Source organism: Fusarium redolens, assembly GCF_020744475.1.
Source record: "Fusarium redolens strain MPI-CAGE-AT-0023 chromosome Unknown BKA55scaffold_1, whole genome shotgun sequence".
Classification (NCBI taxonomy): Eukaryota; Fungi; Ascomycota; class Sordariomycetes; order Hypocreales; family Nectriaceae; genus Fusarium; species Fusarium redolens.
Window position 1 is genome coordinate 1,120,867 of NW_025763664.1, and position 20,896 is coordinate 1,141,762.

General features: G+C 49.6%; 7 protein-coding genes and 1 non-coding gene across 8 annotated transcripts; 5 read left to right on the top strand and 3 right to left on the bottom strand.

Annotated features, from left to right (window-relative positions):
- Positions 1-474: 474 nt before the first annotated feature.
- BKA55DRAFT_588088 (uncharacterized protein) lies at positions 475-2,589 on the top strand (the record flags this gene model as incomplete). Its single annotated transcript, XM_046194746.1, has 5 exons — positions 475-864; positions 918-1,110; positions 1,164-1,460; positions 1,513-1,756; positions 1,806-2,589. The coding sequence occupies 5 exons, from the start codon at positions 475-477 to the stop codon at positions 2,587-2,589; spliced, it is 1,908 nt and encodes a 635-aa protein (XP_046056105.1).
- Positions 2,590-2,861: 272 nt separating this feature from the next.
- On the bottom strand, positions 2,862-4,417 carry BKA55DRAFT_531991 (maintenance of telomere capping protein 1; the record flags this gene model as incomplete). Its single annotated transcript, XM_046189278.1, has 2 exons — positions 2,862-3,817; positions 3,868-4,417. 2 exons carry the CDS (start codon positions 4,415-4,417, stop codon positions 2,862-2,864), a joined length of 1,506 nt encoding a protein of 501 aa, XP_046056106.1.
- A 1,385-nt stretch (positions 4,418-5,802) lies between these two features.
- On the top strand, positions 5,803-10,250 carry BKA55DRAFT_682428 (uncharacterized protein; the record flags this gene model as incomplete). Its single annotated transcript, XM_046198341.1, has 2 exons — positions 5,803-9,709; positions 9,763-10,250. 2 exons carry the CDS (start codon positions 5,803-5,805, stop codon positions 10,248-10,250), a joined length of 4,395 nt encoding a protein of 1,464 aa, XP_046056107.1.
- A 1,387-nt stretch (positions 10,251-11,637) lies between these two features.
- On the bottom strand, positions 11,638-12,655 carry BKA55DRAFT_531993 (ribosomal protein L14 domain-containing protein; the record flags this gene model as incomplete). The annotated part of the gene is made up of 5 exons (XM_046189279.1): positions 11,638-11,670; positions 11,721-11,798; positions 11,851-12,097; positions 12,154-12,201; positions 12,642-12,655. 5 exons carry the CDS (start codon positions 12,653-12,655, stop codon positions 11,638-11,640), a joined length of 420 nt encoding a protein of 139 aa, XP_046056108.1.
- Positions 12,656-13,003: 348 nt separating this feature from the next.
- On the top strand, positions 13,004-13,086 carry BKA55DRAFT_t4. The gene has a single exon. It is a non-coding gene; the product is annotated as a tRNA-Lys (tRNA).
- A 639-nt stretch (positions 13,087-13,725) lies between these two features.
- Positions 13,726-15,154, top strand: BKA55DRAFT_548323 (uncharacterized protein). The gene is made up of 2 exons (XM_046191113.1): positions 13,726-14,348; positions 14,401-15,154. Exons 1-2 carry the CDS (start codon positions 13,820-13,822, stop codon positions 15,033-15,035), a joined length of 1,164 nt encoding a protein of 387 aa, XP_046056109.1. The 5' UTR covers positions 13,726-13,819; the 3' UTR covers positions 15,036-15,154.
- A 49-nt stretch (positions 15,155-15,203) lies between these two features.
- On the top strand, positions 15,204-16,443 carry BKA55DRAFT_6156 (fido domain-containing protein). The gene has a single exon (XM_046196707.1). It carries the CDS (start codon positions 15,398-15,400, stop codon positions 16,361-16,363), a length of 966 nt encoding a protein of 321 aa, XP_046056110.1. The 5' UTR covers positions 15,204-15,397; the 3' UTR covers positions 16,364-16,443.
- An 80-nt stretch (positions 16,444-16,523) lies between these two features.
- BKA55DRAFT_497207 (fungal-specific transcription factor domain-containing protein) lies at positions 16,524-19,481 on the bottom strand (the record flags this gene model as incomplete). The annotated part of the gene is made up of 3 exons (XM_046186445.1): positions 16,524-18,245; positions 18,299-18,661; positions 18,714-19,481. The coding sequence occupies 3 exons, from the start codon at positions 19,479-19,481 to the stop codon at positions 16,524-16,526; spliced, it is 2,853 nt and encodes a 950-aa protein (XP_046056111.1).
- Positions 19,482-20,896: the final 1,415 nt, after the last annotated feature.

Genomic DNA, 20,896 nt, shown 5'->3' on the forward strand with positions numbered 1-20,896 from the left:
GAAGGAGGATTTAACGACTAAAAGTCTCGCAATTTGTTGTGTTTCTGTTTGTCGTAGTTGCTAGAACAACAAGGGCCATCATAGTCCGCGTCCGTCTCGTCTTTGTTGGTCACCTTTCGGTGGATAACATTGTATCAATTTCTACACGGGCGAGGCTCCAGGAGCACCGACATTCTTTTCTTTTCTTTTCTTGTCATATAGTTGTGGTCACTATCATGTGATTATCTGGAATACTATCGAAGTTCATGATATCAAAGACCCTATTGTCTTCCGGTTTTTAGCACGTGCAGATACAAATGCAATCAAGTTTTCGCATTCTTTCGTCAGAGTGGATTTAGGCCAGTGAGAGCTCAACGACGTCATCTTTGTGATATCTGATCAGGACTTGATGCTTTATCTCAACTGCCGTATCTATCGGTGCTACTCTACTATTAATACTACATATCAAAGGCCAGGACCGCCAAGTAAATAATCATGTTCAAATTATCCAGATCAGCCCCTGTCCATCGTTTCCGTTTATATCCGTCCACTATGCGATACCTGAATCTCACCAACTATGCCACAAAGGCAGATCACTCCAAAAAGTCCAAGTTTGGTGATCTACCACTCAGCACCACCGGTCCTATCAACTGCGCACTCAGTGGCACTTCACTTTTGAATACTCCCTATCTGAACAAGGGCTCTGCTTTTCCTCCAGATGAACGTCGTGAGTTTAGTCTCACAGGATTGCTACCTCAAGGTGTTCAGACACTTGAGCAACAATGCAAACGTGCCTATGAGCAATATTCGTCAAGACCTGACGATTTAGCCAAGAATACTTTTCTCACTTCACTAAAGGATCAAAATGAGGTTCTGTACTACAAGGTACCACACACGCGTTGTTCCGATATAACCGCAATGCTGATTCTTGTGTGAAGCTTCTGCAACTTCATCTCGATGAGATGATGAGCATCGTCTATACGCCAACAGAAGGGGATGCTATCCAGAATTACTCTCGACTATTTAGGCGGCCTGAAGGCTGTTATCTTAATATTCGAGACCCAGATCATGTGCATCACAACCTCGCTCAGTGGGGAAACCCTGAAGATATTGACTACATTGTCGTATCTGGTCAGTTTCTCCTCCGTTTCACGCCTGTTATTGATTACTAACCTATCACTAAGATGGCGAAGAAATCCTCGGCATTGGGGACCAAGGTGTTGGCGGTATCCTCATCTCCGTTGCCAAGTTAGTCCTCACCACTCTCTGTGCAGGCGTCCATCCAAACAGGACCCTTCCAGTTGTCCTCGACTGCGGCACAGACAACAAGGAGCTTCTCGATGATGAGTTATACCTTGGTCTAAAAGAGAAGCGCGTCCGCGGGGAGGAATACGCCCAGTTTGTCGACATCTTTGTTCAATCTGCCAGGAAGCTATACCCCAAGGCCTATATTCACTTTGAGGACTTTGGTTTGACCAACGGTGCGCACCATCCCTTGCCATAAGTCAACATCAGTTTTTGACCCACGTGTAGCGAGGAAGATTCTTGATCGATATCGTCCAGACTTTGCTTGCTTCAACGACGATGTCCAAGGAACAGGCTGCGTAACTCTCGCAGCTATACTGTCAGGTCTTCACGTCAGCAAGCAAAAGCTCAAGGACCTTCGAATGGTCGTCTTTGGAGCCGGCAGTGCTGGACTTGGTATCGCGGACCAAGTTCGAGATGCTATTGCCACGGAGGGAAATATGAGCCACGAGGAGGCGGCAAAGCAGATCTGGTAAGCATATCACCTTGTACGGTAAAACAATAACTGACTGACTGTTTAGGTTGATTGACAAGCCTGGTCTCCTCACCTCGGAAACCGAAGGTGTTACTGATTCTCAAAAAATCTTTACTAAGGATGCTTCAGGGTGGAAAGACAAGGACACTGATCTCCTCTCCGTGATCAGGGAGGTTCGACCTAACGTTCTTGTCGGCACGTCTACCAAACCTGGTGCCTTCACAGAAGATGTCATCCGCGCCATGGCTGAGCACCACGAACGCCCTATCGTTCTTCCTCTCTCCAACCCTACGCGCCTTCATGAGGCCAAACCCGAGGATATCCTCAAGTGGACCGATGGAAAGGCCCTTGTAGCCACAGGCTCACCCTTTCCACCCGCCAAGGGCCCATGGGGCAAGGATGGTTCTGAAATCACAATCAACGTGGGCGAATGCAACAACTCAGTTGTCTTCCCAGGCATCGGTCTCGGCTGCGTGCTCTCCCGTGCCAAGCACTTGACAGATCGCATGCTTGTAGCCGCTGTGGAAGGAGTTTCCTCACTAAGCCCTGTTCTCAAAGACTCAACGGCTCCTCTTCTGCCAGACGTGGATTCAGTGCGGGATGTAAGTGTCCGCATTGCCCGCAATGTGATACAAGCAGCCGTCAAGGATGGTGAGGCTACACAGGAGGGCATCCCTGAAAAGGAAGAAGAACTGGAGGAGTGGATCAGGGAGCAGATGTGGAACCCTGAGTACCGGCCGTTGAAGAAGGTTGATTTGGAGAGTGCCACGAGAGAGGCTAGAGGTGAGCTTAAGAAGGCCGGAACAGTTCATCGAGTTGGTCATACATAAACTTTGCTTCAGGACATAGATACAATTCTGTGATCAGGCTTTAAAGGCGGGTAAAGCAGGGTCGAGTTAGTCGACGTTCAAAGTCCAGCTTGATATTAATGACAGTATAGATTCCAAAGTGATCCTATCACTGCGTGACAAAAAGAGAACCCAGTATTCAAATATTTCCAAGCCCACTTTAGCTTCCGAAGGTTACATTTACCGGTCGCAAACTCCAACGCCCAACCTACCTTGTCATACAACATACTTTAAACGTTTTCCCTGCACGTCTTTTAGATGACGCCAGCGCGGGCAGCCTCACCAGCATTGTCCTGCACGAGATCTTCCATCCTCCTCTTGCCCCTGCCAAGGCCACCCTCACCAACACCCATGCGGCGAGCAACATATCGCTGAGCAACAGTACCGATAGAAAGGTTGAGAAGCTCTTCAAGCCACTCAGCAACCCATTCTCGGGGGTCAACGCCACCGCTCTCAATGATATCCCTGATTTCTTCGGGAATGTTGACATCGGACACATCGCCATCCTCACCAGATCGAGGTGTGAGAGGGGCGGGGGTATCGAGCCACTGAACCCATCGAGCAGGGACAGCCTGGCTGACGGTATAAAACTCAATGTCGTGGACAGGATCCAGAATGAAAACCGCGAAACAAATGAGCTCCTCGTTCTCATCTTGATCCTCGACACCAGAAGAGTCCTTCTCCTTCTCCGCAGAAGCAGTGCGAGCGAACAGGTTCTTGTCCTCATCCACGGAAATTGCCTGAACAGCCAGGAACAGGTCCGAGGTTCTAACAGGATTGGTCTCGCTCACATCTTCGGTGGCTTTGTGCTTGGCTGCTTCAACACCACCGTTGGCAGAGAAGTATTCGTTCGCGTGCGATTCGGCGTTGGCGCGGCAAAGTTTGGTTCCTTCAGGCAAACCCTTGATCAATCCGAGCTCACGGGGCGTATCAGTTTGTCTCCACCAAGGTCCGTCGTGCCATCCAGCAACACTATCGGTACTACGTCGAGAGTGGCTCTCCTGGCCACGCTGGATGACAAGAAGGTCGCCGCCCTCAACCTGTGCCATCACATGGCCAAAGACATTATGAATCAGAGGGTCGAGTGACGGATAGCCGACAAGGTCGTGGGTAATATGAATGAGAAGGCGCTCATGGGAGCTGATAGGTGGCGCAAGGGTGTGGAGGATGTTGGTGAAGGTAGGAAGAGCACGATGTCGGAGTTCGTCACCTAGACTCAATTAGCTAGATCCAAGATTCACTGTCTGATTTCAAACATACCGTAGGTTCGGAGAGTGTTGACATCAAGTCCTCTAATTCCCTTGACCTGATCTGCCCACTTCTTGGCCTCTTCGTTCTGTTGGATCTGTGAGACAGCGGCTTCAGCCTGCTTCATAGCGGCACTGGCCGTAGACAAGATGCCACCCCACCATCCTCCACCAGAGGCTTGAGGGGCAGGTTCTTGCTGAACAGGCTCAGATGTTGGCTTCTTCTCGTTCTCGTGAAGTTCTGAGCTCGTGGCGCTTGGTGTGAATGTTGCTTTCAGGCTGCGTGCACTATCGGTAGATTTGCGAGGGTCGCCAGCGGGGGGTGTTGCTGTGGAACGGCGGGTGGCATCTTTGAGGCGGGGGGTATGAGGTCGCGAAGGCTGCTCAGCCAGTTCCGATTCAAGGTCGGCGAGAATATCCTGATCGGCAATTGCCTTGGATGCGGCAGAGGTGGGCTTAGACTTTGTTGTCTTCTTAGGCTTCTTATCGCGGTCAAGACCAGAGAAGAGCTCGTCAACGTCGACGTCGTCACCAGCGGTGGGCTTTGTCTTTTTCGACGCCATGATTACAGGGATCTGCTACAGCTGTGACCAGAAAAGAGTGTAGAAATGAAGATACGGGTCCTTGTGACTTGTCGAAAATTATCGTGTTGATGACTTGGTAAAGGCGGGGGGTCGAAAGAAGGTTGTTTGGCGCAAAAGAGAGAGGACTCTACTACGGGAGATGGTTGGAGCTCTGGAGAGGTAGGTACGACACCGACAGCTGCAAGGGTCCAGGAGCACCGGGAAGGCATGAACGTCTAACACGTGCTGTTTCTGAATGGATGATCGCGGTTACATCACTATAGTGAGGAGTTAGGACAACAGCATACACAAATATAGACAAATGTTTCGTGTAAGTGAAAACCCATGCAATAGTTAATGATATCATTGCGTTCCTGAGATACTTTTCTTTCAGATTGTCAGATGTAATTGCTGATGTTACTGAAGCATCATCTACTTGTCGGCTACTCTCCAATGACACCTAATTGTGTGGGCATCAAGCCTCACCAACAGCTCAGCCGGAGTACTCATCAGGTATTCTAATTGGCTCACCTGGGACTTACAACAGCAAAGCAACCACTAACACCCAGTGATTTGCAGCAGACGACACGGTCATGCTCATACCAGACTTGTACTAGCGCCGTGTAGTTCCGTGGAAATAGAATTACCTGATTGGCCTGGAGGAACCCCGGAGAAGGGGTCGCTGGGGCGGGTACGTACTGACGGGTTTCCCAGGTCCCTGAGCCTTGTGAGAGATTGGTCCTTCAGTGGCCGGGATACCACTAACAGAAGATGCCCCAGGCGGGTCTAGCCTTGGCTGGCTTATTCGGACCACGACACCTTGAGAAAATCGATGGGAGACCAACATCAGAGCCAAAAGGAGACTGTCTCGTCTTCATCACACACGCCTCTTGTCATATATTGCACTCTTGGTTAAACCGTCGCCTCCGGTTCAAAGGCGTACCAGGATACTTCTTTCTCGCTGCGGTATTGTTAAAGGCATCTTTTAGCCTTTGTCTTGCGTTTTACTTTTACTTTGGGTGTCTGTCTTGTGTCTTTTTTTGCAAGTTGCCGCCAATTCCCTGTACTTCAAAATTCTTTCTCTGCCCTGGCTTGTTTCTCTTACTCCATCCGACACGCTCATCTCATTCATTCATATCCACGCACTTTGAGCCTCATCCTCCTTAAAGCCTGCGCCTGTCTGACTATAACTTTTCAGGCTCGCACGTATTGTGTTCCTGTTATTTGGCATTGCGCACTTACTAAGTTACCCGTCCGTGGATTCACTCGCATGACGCCTCTCGCGGGCCCGGCTGGCCACTACACGTCCTTGCTGTAAACTTGGATCCCAGCCTCATCCCATCCACCGTCCAAATCTCTTTAAGCCTGCCTGTTCTGGCTGTACAATGGATCGCTCGCGCCGGATGCCGCAACGTCGCCGTCCGTTAGGAGCTTCTGCTTCTCCTACTTCTACTTCAGAGGCTTCCTTTGACTTGAATCCACTCACAAGTCCTGTTGTTTCTCACACTAATACCACAACGCCTCAAGGTGTTGGTGGCCGCCGCTCAGCCAAACCTCTCCAACACGCCTTCACTTTCTCTTCTCCAAGTAGTAGTCGCAATTCGAATGCGAAGAAGCGTTCTACTACTATGGATAACTATCCAATTCCAGATGAGGGTGAGCATGGGCCCAAAAAGGGCGGCCACAGCCTTCGTAAGCGTGCTCGCGTGGATTACACGTTTGAGCACATCGACGACGATGTTGTCGTTCCCAATTCGACCTCTTCTGCACGCGGCAAGAAGCGAAGGTCAGAGGTCAATTTTGACACAGATGACTTTTACAGCAATGACTCGAAGAGGCGAGGCGCCTCCATGGGTGCTGACACCCCGTCCAATCGCCGGAGGAATCCGTCACGCAAATCCAGTGACCTGAAGGTATATCATCAAGCTGCCTTGCAAGAAGATGATAACGACGTCCAAGACACAATTGAAGTCGGTGCCTATTACTCAGATGTCGATGACTCTGAGCTTAGAGACGCTGCTTCAAATAACTCATCCCCTCAGAATAAGATGCCATCAAAGGACTCACCTAAAAAATCACCCCAAAATGAGTCGACCAAGGATGCATTTGCCGCTCCTCAAGTTGGTGAGAATCAACAGCAACTTGAAACAAAAGAAACTTTATCTGCTCCCCAGGCTGAGCAAATCTCCTCAGACAAAGTTTCTTCTGTTGTGGAACCTACACGAACCTCTATCGAGGAACCTGTATCTCAAGCTACAGAGCCGCAGACCGAAAAACTTCCCAAAGTGGAACCCGAGCCGGAATCGCTGAGTACAACGCAGAAGTCTCCAGCTGCAGAAGATGTTAATGAAGTAAAGCCGCCGGCAGTGGCAGTGGCAGATGCACAATCTGAACCAGCCGCCACAGCAGTGCCAGATTCTAATCCCGTTGAAGTGGAACCAGAGGTAGAAGCAGAGGCAGTGGCAGCGCCAGTGTCAGAGCCAGTGCCTGCACCGTCAATAGAACCTCTGCCAATTACAGCTGACGAGAACAATAAGAGTGAATCTGTTCACTCACCTATTGTTCCTGCATCTGAGCCTGAGTCTGTGCCTGTCAATGGAGTTGCTGAAGTCCCCACTACCGAACCTCTTCCTCAAGATCCTTCTGAGCCTGGTCTCTCTCTCACCAACACCAACACCAACACCAACACCGATACCGATACCAACATCAAGGAAGAAACATCTCATCTCATCACAAACATCTATCAATTTCCTAAATCAACGGACCAGCTACATCAAGACGACAAGATGAACGCAATGGACAAAATGGAGATCGACCCTGTTCAAGACGAGCATCCCACTCAAGATGTCGAAATGACTGATGCCGCGCCTCTTGATTCACAAGAGCTTGTACAAGAACCTGTTCAAGAGTCTGTGCAAGAGCCTGCACGAAAGCCTGCACAAGAGCCAATGGAGCTCACACAAGAACCCGAACAACTTTCACAAATGCCCGAACAAGAACCTGCAGAAGAGCCTACGACAGCACATCTACCCCCAGCTGCATCGTCGCCTTCTGCATTAAGAGCTCGCTCTGCATCACCGCCAAAGTCACCCTCAAAACCACTATCACCATCGCCTGCTCGAGAGATTGAAGAACCTCGACAGTCTGTCGAGAACGTCGCATCTCCTCAAAATGTCACCTCCAACGATGTTCCCACACCCGTGGAGGTGAACGGCGACTCGACAAAGGATGAGAAGGTGGACAATGAGACTGTTGAAAACAATAAAGACAAAGAGTCCGCACAAGTGCCGGCCACTGCCGACGAACTTCCAATTCCAGACTCACCTGCGATTCCTCTCACTCAAGAGGAACCTGCCACCATTTCGAGTCCTACCGAATTGAAAGCTCCCACTCCACCTCCTACTGAGACCATCGAAACTCCAGCTTCTTCTGCTCCCTCAGACACAAAAGCAAGTCCCCAGAAGCCTGTTGCTCCTCGAATTGCTATGGAGTCAATGCCACAGCCTACCCCCGTCGGGCGCTGGTCACATCTCAAGCCTTACGTCGATGGCGAGTTTACGCTATACCCAGAAAAGAAGCGTCGCTCTGATGAAGACGGCACCAACGATGACACAACACCTGAAGGAAAGGATACCGATATGGAGCCCATGGTAGATGATCAGGATGATATCGTGGATGGTGGGGGCCTTGAAGCACCTACACCAGCGCTGAATACTCCTACGCGCGGCTCTCCAGTGGCCGACTCCACAGATCCTACAGCTTTCAACTCACCCGCTCCAGGTGGAGATGATGGTGATGACCCTGACGTCTCCGAATCTCAAGAAGTTCCAGGACGTACGCGTTATTACAAATATAGAAAGCTCAGAGACCCTGAGGAGTACATCTCCATCCTCGAGAACTACGAGGACATGTCAACTGAAGACCTATACGAACTCCTCGAGGCCGTCAATGTCTCCATGGTTCAGTGGCAGGACGAGTGGACTGAACTGGGCGCTGTTGTTGACGATTACGAGAACTCTCTTCGTCGACGAGCTGCCGATGCCAAGTACGAAGCCCGTACTCGCAACCTCAATCAACATGGTCTTAACTACGAAGAACCTGAGTTCGCTGTCAAGGGCTACAAGTCTCGCGACAAGGAAGGTCTCAACGAAACCCGTTATCTTCAAGGACAAGATCGTATCATGGCTGCTGCATACGGCTTTGAGTACGATCCCCATCCTTCCAAGATTGGCAAGCAAAACCCCGAAACCCAACAGGTCGGAATCATGACGCGTGGACGATCTCTACGGAACCAACCCCGACAGACCGCGAAGGCCACTGAGACGGATGAGGTCGTTGGTAAACGTCAGCGCAAGCCTGTCCAGCTCTTCGATCCCGCCACACAGGATGTCAGTCGAAGCTCAACACCTGTACCACCCACTCGTGGTGGTCGTCGACGCAAGAACGCCAACGCTGAGGATGAGCCTCAAACCAGCCTGTCAGTCAGCTTCAACACTGAGGCAGCCTCGGAAAATGAGGCTTCAGGTCCTAAGACCCGACGCAAGCGTGGCACTCGCGGCAAGAATGCTGCTACAACCGAAGAACCTGCCCCTACACCAGACGCCGAGGAACCAGTTCAAGAATCGCCTGCAAAGTCTACTCGTCGTGGCCGTGCCAGACCTGCCGTCAAGTACGAAGAGGCTGATCCTAATGAGTTTGTCGATGACGAACCCCAAGAAGAGGAAGAAGAAGTGCAGGAGAAGGAAGAGAAGCCGCCTGTCCGCCGTGCTCTTGTTACTCTCAAGCTTCCCAGGGCCTACTATAACGATGTCACACCTGAAAACGAGATCACCGATAACGGCGAATCTCGCCCTACCACCGCCTCCTCTGAAGCATCTGGCCACACTGTTGAGTCATCTTATTCCTTCCGGCCCAAGCGACAGAAGCGCTTCCGCGACGATCCCAACGATGCTGAAGAGTTGGCTCAGGCACCGCCCAAGAAGAAGGGTAAGCGAACCAGTGGAGGCACTACCACCACTGAGGTTCCGTCTAATGCTTCTACACCAGCTCCCTCTGTCGAACCGGCACAGGCCCCAAACAACCGTAAGATTCAAAAGATCAAAGTTGTCAGGTCTGGCCAGGATGCTAAGAACGGAGGGACACCTGCACCTCAAGCGCCTCCTCCTGCTGCTGCTATTCCTACTACAGGACCTCCCTCCGCTCCCCCATCTGTTGCAGGGGAGGATGGAGATGATACCCCCAAGGATTACAAGTCCATGACCAAGTCAGAGAAGATGTCTGCATCTATGAAGAGTAAGTTTCCTAACATGTTATTCCTTGCTATTCACAAGCTAACACAAATACAGATCGTTGGGCCAATGGAAATATGGCTGGAGCCGTTGAGAAACGCAAGGCGACCCTGGCGGCTAAAAAGGCTGCTCAAGCGGCAGCCGAGCAAAGAACAGGTGTCGCTGCTCCCAACAAGCCTAAAGGCAAAGCCACTGTCAAGAGAGACTCTTCTTCTCTCAAGATGCAGATGCAGCCTGATCAACCACAGATGCCACCACAGCAACCCCCCATGCTTCACCAACCGCCGCCTATGCATCCCCATCAGCATGAGCTTCCTCCTCACCAGTATCACCCTCACCAGCATCAACATCAGCACCCGCCTCACCCGCTGCATCTTCAGCAACAACCTCCGATGCATCCAGCCCACCCCCAACATCTTCCTCCTCCACCTCCACCTCCACCTCATCAAGCTGGAAATCCTCCTCCTCCTTTCATGCATGGCCACCCTCAGCACCGCAGCCATGGCCATAGCCACGGAATGCCTGGTATGGGATACCCCTACTAGAGGATACGAGAGCACGCAACCGGTCTCCGGACTGATCATCTGATGATGGCCTCGCCATATACACAAAACCAAAACTATCAATCAAAAAAAGCAATAACGTCTCGAGCTTCCGGTATTCAGCCCAGTAGCTCAATGTAGCACTCACGACCTACCACGAGACACGCAGTCTCATCTGGTATATACATACAACCACTCTGTATACTACGGAACAAACAAGAGAGGTTTTTTTTTGGATGCAGTTTCCGATGCACGTTTTTTCTCTTGTACACTAGATGCGAAGAACCATCGTTCGTTTCTTGTTTTGTTTTCAGTCTTAGTTTTGTTTTGTTCTTTGTTCATGTTCATTCATACATATATGCATGCGACTGGGGGGGCTTTGCATAATCGTTCGGCATGCATGAAATGGGTAGCTCGCCCAAGTTGGGAGGTTTTATAGCATGAGAAAAGGTGTGGCGAGCTTATTAGCAAGCGCCTAAAAGACGAATTTTAATGTCAAGTTATATACATCATATGTCTGTTGTCCTATAATTGTGATTGAGTCGTGTGATTGGGGGTGTAACTTGCCTTGTCGATGACTGTCATTACTACGCTATAAACCGAGGAGAAGTTAAATCAGCATTCTCTAAACGATAGTAAGCCCAGAGAACTTGACAACAGTCATGTTATAAGTTCATGTAATATTATAGACCACTTTATCTGTAGGCAGACCGTCTTTCACCTCAACACACCTCCCAATGGCAGGAAAAGGATAGGAGCAATAACTAAGTTCTTCCCATAGGGTAGATGCTGTGCGACATTGGTAGTAAGCGCACGCATATCCAGCTCTTCTGAACCAATCGAGACTTACACGCAAGACTTGCGGCAGATTTCACATGCCGTATTAAATAAGTACCAATCCACTGGCATATACTTCAAGACTAGTACTACAGCCTGCAGGCTTACAGAGGTTCATGCACATCACTTATCATGACTTCACAGGTTCACGGCGAGAAGAATTGCACATAATTTAACCCAAAAAGAACACAACGCCCAGGGGAAGCTCGTTTGAAGTGACTTTTGTTTTGTCCTTGATGTGAATGCCTGGTATGTGAATCATCCTTACACGCCGCAAACCGAAATGCAAGAGCCTTGTGCCAAATCCAGCGACTTTAAAAGTAGTAGATAAAAAGAACATTGCCCCGATTTTGATAAAAAAAACCCTCACCCCGTTTCCCCCCTGCCAATTCTTGTTGGACAGGGGAAATAAATAAAAGAAGTTCTTTGGGGGAGGGGGGGAACAGATGTTTCTTTACCGCGCTCTATCTGATCGCATTCGGGACAGAAACCCAACCACCACGCACCGCACGCCCTTTTGTCTTTCCTTGATTCTCTTTCGCAAGCAAGCACTTTACATGACGACACCAGAGTTGCTGGCAATACGCTGCGAGGTGTTAGTATAGGAACGAGAGTCGAGAATGGGGGACAACTTACGGGCCACAGCTCAGCAGCCTCCTTACCGACGGGGCCAGTGATGGCAGAGCCCTTCATCTCACCCTTGGGGTTGACGATCTACACATGTTAGCAACTGACTCGTCTCTTCTCGTGAAAAGGTTGTACATACAACACCAGCGTTGTCCTCAAAGTACAGGAAGACACCGTCGAATCGCTTCCAGGGCTTGGACTGTCGGACGATGACGGCAGGGTGGACCTTCTTTCGGAGCTCAGGCTTTCCCTTCTTGACAGTGGCCATGACCATGTCACCGACACCACCGGCGGGCAATCGGTTCAGGCGGGCACCGATACCCTTGACGGCGATGATGTAGAGGTTTCGGGCACCCGAGTTGTCGGCGCAGTTCATGACGGCACCGCTGGAGAGGGAGTCAGTTTGGTGGTTCGGGGGTTACGGTAGTGGGAGGTTTCGTACACAGGGAGACCCAGGGTCATCTTGAGCTTGCCACCAGGGGCACCACGGCTGTGAGGGTGAGTCAGTATTTTATTGTCTTGAACATTTCGTCTTTTGGTCTCTTTCTCTCGTTCTCGCTATGTCGAATTTTCTGCCACAATCTGCCTGTCGGTGGGTTCAAGGCTTCGGCAGTGATTATACGTTAAGCCGCTGTCGTCGAAATCGAGTTGAAAAATTCAAGGCAGAAGCAATGAATGTCGTCGTCACTAGTCAACCCAGTGATGCCGTATTTCTCATGATATTGTCGTTTTTTTCGTTGTGTGCGCAGACACAAAATTGGTGGCCATGTTCCCCGCCAAACCAGCACTCAAAATAATTTCCAACTCTTTTGCGCATCGGAGCAGCTCATGACGGAGTAAATTTGGCAGAGACAGACAAAATTCGAGATAGCGAGAAGCGAGACAAGAGACCTAGAGTGAAGCTGCTGAGGATATTCGAGAGCTACTTACGAGATCTTGGCCATTTTGTCTGAAGGGTTAGTGTGGCGTTACTTCGTGAAAGAGGTCGTGGTCGGGTCGGGTCTCGAGATGAACAAACTGACAGTAGCTTCTGTTTTCAGGGCAAATTGATTTTTCGTGGGGGACAAACCCTAGACGAGAAAGGCGGGATCATTTCACGTGACTGGACATGCACCTGCAAAATGGGCCAACCAATCAAACCACATCACTCACTTAGCACTATTTCGAGTGGGGCCATCACCACACAACCACCAAGGCCCATGAATCACACACATTTCTGATATCCTAGATGATATAGTACCAATTTTCTCCTGCTGCTTCCAACAATCGGGCTTGATCCCCCGGCGAAGCACGCCCGGTTAGCTCAATCGGTAGAGCGTGAGACTCTTAAGAGTTCACAATCTCAAGGTTGCGGGTTCGACCCCCGCATCGGGCTGTTCCTATAATTACATATTCATGATTGAGATGTGCTTTCTTTTTTGCAGTCTTTAGTGTCCTCTGGGTCTTTTGACTTGAACTTCTAGCAAATTGCTTTTTGTTTTTGTTGTAGTCCTTGATATCAGTAGTGCTTTATGTATAGTAATTGCAATCGTTGTAGGTGGGAGGGCTGGTATTTTTGTTGTTGCTTTGAGTCTACCCTGGAATAGTTATTATTATATTGAGCAATTCAACATGGCTGGCGTAGCTCTGATTTTTTTCACTGTTTCAAAATTTACATGATATCGTCTTTTAACCAACATTGATTGACAGTGACTGACATTGAATCAATGTTTAATTGCTTCGTGGTTAAAACCTGCAGTCCATGCTTGGTTTTGTTGTTTTGTTAGTTAATGGTTCAAAAAGCAATGTCATGAACACTGGCAGCGCAACCATCTCTCCTCCCCCTTGACAATAACATGTCGTTTTTAAGACTTAAACATGATTCCAGTAATAAATCAACTAAATGTTCTATACTTATGCTCAAGTCATTGTACAAAATGTCTACGGCGAAGCGGGGTCTATGGCCGGCCGGTCATTCGGAGCCGATCCAAAGCCATCACCAAGCGGGACCTCGGCTCGACGTCACTTGAACCGCGCTTCAGACCTCACATGCCCCCCTACAAGTATTGACTTATAGTTATACTGCACATTCATTGGTCATATGAGATCTCTATACCTAGTTACTCCTCATGTCTTTGTTATTCTATGTCTCTCGGCGGTCTCTGTCGCGTCAACTCTTCCGTGACACAAACTTGGCCGCTCATAGACGCAACTCCAACTTCATACCCCGGATATATCTACCTATCATGACTTCTCGAAGCCAATCTTCCTCAGCGAACAAGCCTCAACCTTCAGAGCCACGGCCAAGTTCATCAGTTCTCTTAGTCTCGCCTGTCAATGAGGTTTTACTCCTTCACCGTGTACACACCTCTACATCATTCGCCTCGGCGCATGTTTTCCCTGGTGGAAATCTAGATCCTTATCATGATGGCATCATACCCGCTGAAGACTCGCCAGAGAGACATCATGATGGACAAGCGTACAGGATTGGTGCTATCAGAGAGACTTTTGAAGAGACTGGTATCTTATTGGCCAAGAAAGACAACGGGCTGGTAAACTTGACAGTCGAAGAGAGAGACACTGCAAGGAAAATGATACACGGAAACCAAGTCAAGTTTCTCGAGTGGCTAAAGTCAGTAGGCGCCGAGCCAGACTTGGGTAAGATTGAGCCGACATAGAATATGGTCAAGTGATTGTTGACCGATGACAGATGGCCTCATCCCTTTTACGCGCTGGATCACACCCGCCACCAACACAAAACGCTTCACTACACAGATGTATCTGTACATGCTACCACAGTCGCAGAGTGACATGCCCTCGGAGATGCTAATCCCAACACCAGACAATGGCATTGAACACACAGCAGCCCTCTTTGCGCCTGCACAATCATTCCTCGCCCGTGCCGCCACAAACAGCATCATCCTGTTCCCTCCGCAATACTTCCTCCTAAGTTTAGTTGCCAGAGTCTTCCAGAACTCAAAAGCATCATCAGATGGACAGGGCCCCCTACAAATCACAGCACAGAGAGAAAACTTGCTTTCTTTTCTAAACCGAGTGCCTACAGCAGAGACAGAAAAGGGACAAGCACACAAGACAGCAATGATTCCATGGAGCGAGAAGGTCATGAGTCCTCATAATCTTTTTATTAGACAACAAGACAAGAGAATTGTTCTTGGATTAGACAAACCGGGACCGGAACTCAGGGGCTCTGAGAGAGGTGGTGATTGGGAACACGTGGTCCTTGTTAACTTTGGTAATGGAGGACCAACTAATGTTGAAGTGAGGCGAAGAGAAGATGCTTTAGAAGAGGAGAGAAAGGTTAAAGCTGATGGTGAGAAACTCTGAGTTTTCATAGACATAGAGACTGTCGAATGATATCGAGGTTGAGATTTGCATTTACGATTGATCCACATAACATGATTAAAGTTGCATAAGTCAGTATATCATAGGGAAAGGACGATGAGCTCTTCAAGATGCTCAAAGTTTGTGCAATAACCTTATAGATTGAAGAACTCCTTCCATAAGCAAGAGAATTATCCTAAATCCCGCTCAGAACTATAAATATCCTCTCTTTCTTCTCTTTACATCCCCTTCTTTCTTTCTTTCCTTCCTTCAACATTTCTCTCAACCTTAGGCAGACATCATCAACAACTTTCCAAAAGACCAACTCAGCTGTAAATATCGCTGCCCCCTCTAAAACCCCAATAATGGAGCCTTATTCGCTCATCAAGACTCTCGGCGACATCACGCAGGTAGAGCCGGCAGTCATAGTCAAGAATCTCAGTTGCATGATCTACGGATCAAACATGATCGGGTTCGCAGGTGGCAGTCTCGCAACAACCTACAGACTGTGCTGTGCAGTCTTTGACGAAGAAGGATCGCAGCTCCCAGAAGACATAACCATGAACGATGTCGAGTACACAGAAATCCGACAACATTTGATTGACAGGAAGCTTCCATGGGCGCATGACAGAATCCAGCAAAGTTACCGGGAAACCCTGCAGCACGCACAGGCTGCAAAGTATCTGATCGAGAAAATCTGTATCGAGAAAGACTTCTCTGAGAACACCATCAAGGAAACCCACGGCATCCTGACCAACAAGATCGATATAGATCAGAACACGCCTTGGCCATCCTACAGCGGAACTTATCGTAACTGGGATGGGCGTTCCAACTCGCACATTTTCACGGATGTGGCACAAATACCTAATGCAATTCACAACATGGTCAACGCCCTCATGGCAGAAATAAGCCTCGCAGTCGCACCATACGATGGAATCGCCATAGGGCAGCTAAGCAAGCCGGAAGTCTGGGCCAGGGTCTCTTTTGCTAGCAAATATTGCCACCGATTCGTCAATATCCACCCCTTTGCAGACGGAAATGGGCGCATGTGCCGTTTGCTCCTGAATGCCCTCCTCCTCAGAGTTGGCGTATGCCCTGCGGTTATCGGAGTACACGACCGTGATCGAAAAGTTTATCTACGAATTGCAGTCAATGGCAGTCAGAATGACTTGCAAAACCAGGGAGAGGCTGTCCCTGAGCCACATCTCGAGTTGGCAGCATTTGTGCTCGCGCATGTGCAACCTGGTCTGTGGAGCACAAAGGACCTGAACACATACCTGAGCCCATTTCTACAAGTGACGGGTCGGGACAATGCGATGCTTCCTCAATAAATAGAAGATGGTCTAAAATTATTCCGCCTCATGCTTATTCTGCCGGGTATCATACAGACATAGATAGGCAAGGTAGTTACCCCTAATACACCCCAGTGATCAATATCGACTATCTGGCAACACAGTCTGTCAGTGACCGTCTATCTCAGTACGATCCTATCTACAAACCGCGAACATTCTGGCTCCAAGTATGCCAGTTGAAATCATCTCCAATCATGTCAACATCGTCCAAGCCCGTATTATCAAAGTTCGAGTTTATCGTCGGGAACTGCCCACCCCAGAGGTAAGGGGGTGGGTTGTCGTCCTTGGGGAATTGCATGGTCTGTGGCGAGAACTGTTGGCCAGTATCTCCTGGTTGTATCGTATCTTGCGGTAGCTGAGCCGTGTTTGACATTGGCGTTATTCCTGTACCCATGGCCTTGATTTGAACAGAGCCGACGTCCTGCAGTGGCCAGAAATTCGCCATGGGGAAGGGTGTGGTGTCTGCCATTAGGTCATTCATGTAGCCCATGGTCGCATCGGAAAGATCGAGCGTTCCCGGCACGTCGTAGGCTGATGGTGTCCGAGGACGGGATGGCCCTTGTTCTTGGTTTGGCTGAAGCATCGACGGTGGCATAACAGGGCTCAGCTCAGCTGGCGTCGAGATCGGTACGTTACTGCCATCAGATCGCACCAGAATCTTCCATTTCTCCCTTATTTCTTCCATCTTGTTGGCTGCACCGTCCGCATCTTGCCCAAACCTAGCCTGGTATCTGGGGTTCGTCCTCTCTTCAAATTCCAGCCGACGTGCTTCTTCAGGATTTCCGCGAAGTCGAACAATCTCTGCCGCGCGGTGCCTCTGGGCTCTCATGTAAAGTTTCCTGATAGGCATCACAACAGTTGCATATTCAGCAGATCGCACCAGTTGCCCTGGTCCACCCTCGTATCCATTGACGGCTTCCCATCCACGTTCCACAAGAGGAGTCCACGGCCGACGGCAACTGGCGATAAGGAAGTAGGCCATAGCTGACCAGTTGGTATATGTTTTGAACAGCCACCTAAACTGCTTGGACCTTGAGTCGCTATTCAAGATGTGATTGTATTCGGCAATCTCAATCGCTGCAACATAGGCACGTTCTTTTGCCTCTTCTGAGAGCGTACCTTCGCCTTCGGAGCCTGGGAAGAGGACCGGCTGGTAGATTACCAATGTCATCTTGGCCATGATGATGCGCGCAATCGAAGCTGCCATCCAATGTAACGGATCAGAATCGCCAGTGTGGTGCTTCAAAAACTTCTGCTCGACTCTATTGTAAACCTCAATGAGCATGCGCTCTCGCTCCGCGAGGCTAGTGTCCTTGTAAGGCATTCCTTGGGGACAGAATGACATCGAGGCGGATGATAGTCGAACAAGACGCCTGCCGAAGCCAGCAATTTCAAAACGAACAAGTGCCAGCGAACAGTCAGAATGACCTTCTCTGGGCTCTGGGGCTTCCGTTGAGTCGGGCTTGATATCGGTATCATTGATATTACTCGGCATCTGTGTGTCATAATTAAAGTCTTGGATGATAAGATCAGTACCCAGCTCATCGGCTGATCGAAGATCCAATAAAAGTAATGACCACCAGAGGCGCCTTCGCATCTCCGTTTCAAAAGGACTTAGGTCAAAGTGCGACCCATCGCGATGGAGGCCCATGCCTTGAGCAAGGTGAGCTACCAAGCCGGTTAAAGACCAACAGAAACGACTTCCATCTTGACCCTTGACTACGAGAATAAAGATGATCAACGCTTGCATGATCGGAGTCTCTAATGAGTTCAGGAAGTTGGCTTTGGCAAGGGCTTGCTCGACCGCGAAACGGTACTGCACAACAACATCCTGTTTGTTAAGACCAAGATTAGCTCGCACCTAAGTTTGTGAGTTAGTATTTTCCGTGCTTATAGCTATGGGTGTCTTCTTACCTCGTCAGGTTCCAGGGACGTAAGTGCAGCGTAGTATATTGACCAGACAAGCGCCTCATTTGCAGGAGACAGTTGTTTGTGATCTTTTCGCGCATCCCGAAAGATGGGCTCCATAGTTGGAATGTGCAGCACTTTGAGCAATGGTTCCACATTCTCCTGGTAAACGGACCACAAGAACGGTATATGGGAAGGCAGAGGCCAGTATTTATCAAGATCCACGTCTGCAGAGCGGTAACCAAATATCCAGGCGTTGTGGTTTCCCGAGAGTGCCGATGCGGGCGAGGTGTCTGGAGTTTCGTCCTCCTCTGACTCATCAAAGTCTTCATCAGTAAGCTTCTGAGTCTCTTCTCGTATTGAATCGAGCTGGTAGATAGTCAGTCACACACATTCGCAACAATAGCAGGGATCGACCAACCTCGTCATTGAGCTTCGACCAAAAACCGTGACTAACGTATCTTTGACTTCCCCCAGTGTCGCTCAAAACTAGTCGTCCAAACTTTTTATGCATATTCTTGCGAGCAGTCTCGCTCTGTTCGCTTGTAGCATCGCTACCTCTTGGGCTGTCATCAATCCTCCCAATGTTGCCTGCGTGAGAACCTGCATTTGATGATTGCCTTGGAGCATTATGCGCCGAGGCGTCAAACGATGTGTTTTGACCTGCATGCGCTTCGGGTGAATTGGTTGATGAGGGGCCTTTACCGCCAGACTCAACCTCAATCTGGCCGCTTAGCTCTTCCACAATGCCCTCCAACTTCCTAAGCCTCTTCATCAATTCTATCTCGCGCTGACTTGAGTTCTTGGTGGACGCATTTGGATCTTTTCGGCGCGGCTGTCGCGGCGCTCTTCCTGGGGCGGGGAAGACACAGGGAATCTGTGCTCGACGACAGTTGGAACACGGCATCTGCTTGTCGCATCGAACTTTCCGACGGCGACAGGTTACGCATGATCGCGGATTCAGGGCGGGCGTGTTGCTTCCGGGTAGGTGGATCGGGCTTGTATGGGCGTCAGGGCCTGTCGTCTGATAGACAGTAACGTTGCCTTGGAAAGAATTCGGTTGGGTGTGGGACGAAGCATCTTGCTGGGTATTGGATGAAGGCGATGCTGTGGACTGTTGCGCAGAATCAAGCCCCTCGGGTACATTGAAGCTGTATCCGAGGGCCATGCCCTCGAGGTAGCTCGACATTGTTGTATCGTCGTCAATGGAAGACAAAGTCAAAGATGGCGATAACAATAAATTGTTTACGATATTCGAGAAACGTGGAGTCGATCAGGCAAAGGATAGACGGAGAATCCGCGGGCTCGGGCTCGGACAAGGGATGAACGGAATGCGGACGAGGCCATCAACGTTGGATGCGAAATGGATGCGAAATGGATGCGGGTGCGGTAACGCAGGCTAACCAAACCTCGACTGCAATGCAAGGAAAGGCGTAACGTCAAATCATGCAGCAATAGACAGAGAACCTGTCGTGAAGCCCTCAGAAAGCCAAGAAGAGGCTGAGAAGGCTGTTGTTGTGAAACATAAGGTGAGAAAAGACGTAGAACGTTTGGGTTGTGATTGAGTTGGAGAGCGAGATGGATTGATTGATTGGAAGGGGTGGGAGTGAGGGTGGGGGTTCAGAGTTCCAGGGCACCTCTGATCAGGGCGGGCAGGGCAGGGCAGGTTTAGGTTGTTTGTCGTATTGATGATCCCTTAAAAGTCAACTAAAGTGGTGCGTGCCTTGGCACCAACGCCAGCACTACTCGAGAAAACGACCCGAGCTGACAGCGCCCAGACGCCCTAGACGCCCCTAAAACTCCGGGATGCACGTCCTTGTGATTCTTCGATTTAGGGCGACAGTGCGGGCGGCGGAGACAGACGGGGTTAACACTTCACTCGTCTCCGTGGCGGACAGAGAGACACTAACACCTGGGCTGGACTTGGGAGATTCCAGACTCTTATTTGGCAGTTTCATTCCATGATTATTCATTCATCCTTCAAAGAGTCAGCACTAATTCCGCGTTTGGTATTAGCACCAAAGCTCAGAGTCGACTGTGTCGTCATCAAAGAACCACGCACGTTTCCACTTGGTATAAGTCGTCGAACTTTTGTCTCTGAGGGTTGAATAACCATAAACTGTCAACTTATGGTTAATTCCACTGGTGGATATAATTCGATATAAAGGTTAACTTATGGAATCATTCGTAATTTCGCGATTCCGAGCCTTCCGTTCTACGAGGTCATTTGCCCTCGTCACGGCTGCCCGTTGACCCGACCGGAGAGGGGCTTGCTTGTTGGCCACAGTACAGTGAGAAATAGGTAGTCATATCGTGAGTGGTATAAGAGCGATGAGTCAATGCGTACGCCCTATTGGTAGCAATCATGGAAGACGGAGACCGACTACCACCGAGCTTGTGTTGAACTGACGGACTCTCTGTGAGAGTAACATCCTAAATCCGCTGTCGACCCAAACGATTAGCGAATTAGACTAATTATCGATCTCAACTTAATTCGAGTAAATTCAGTAAAGCCAAGGATATCCGTGGACCGTTGATCTTCACATGTAAGAGGCGCCTGATGAGCATGACGTCTCATAGCAACTCCCATAAACAGAGATGCTC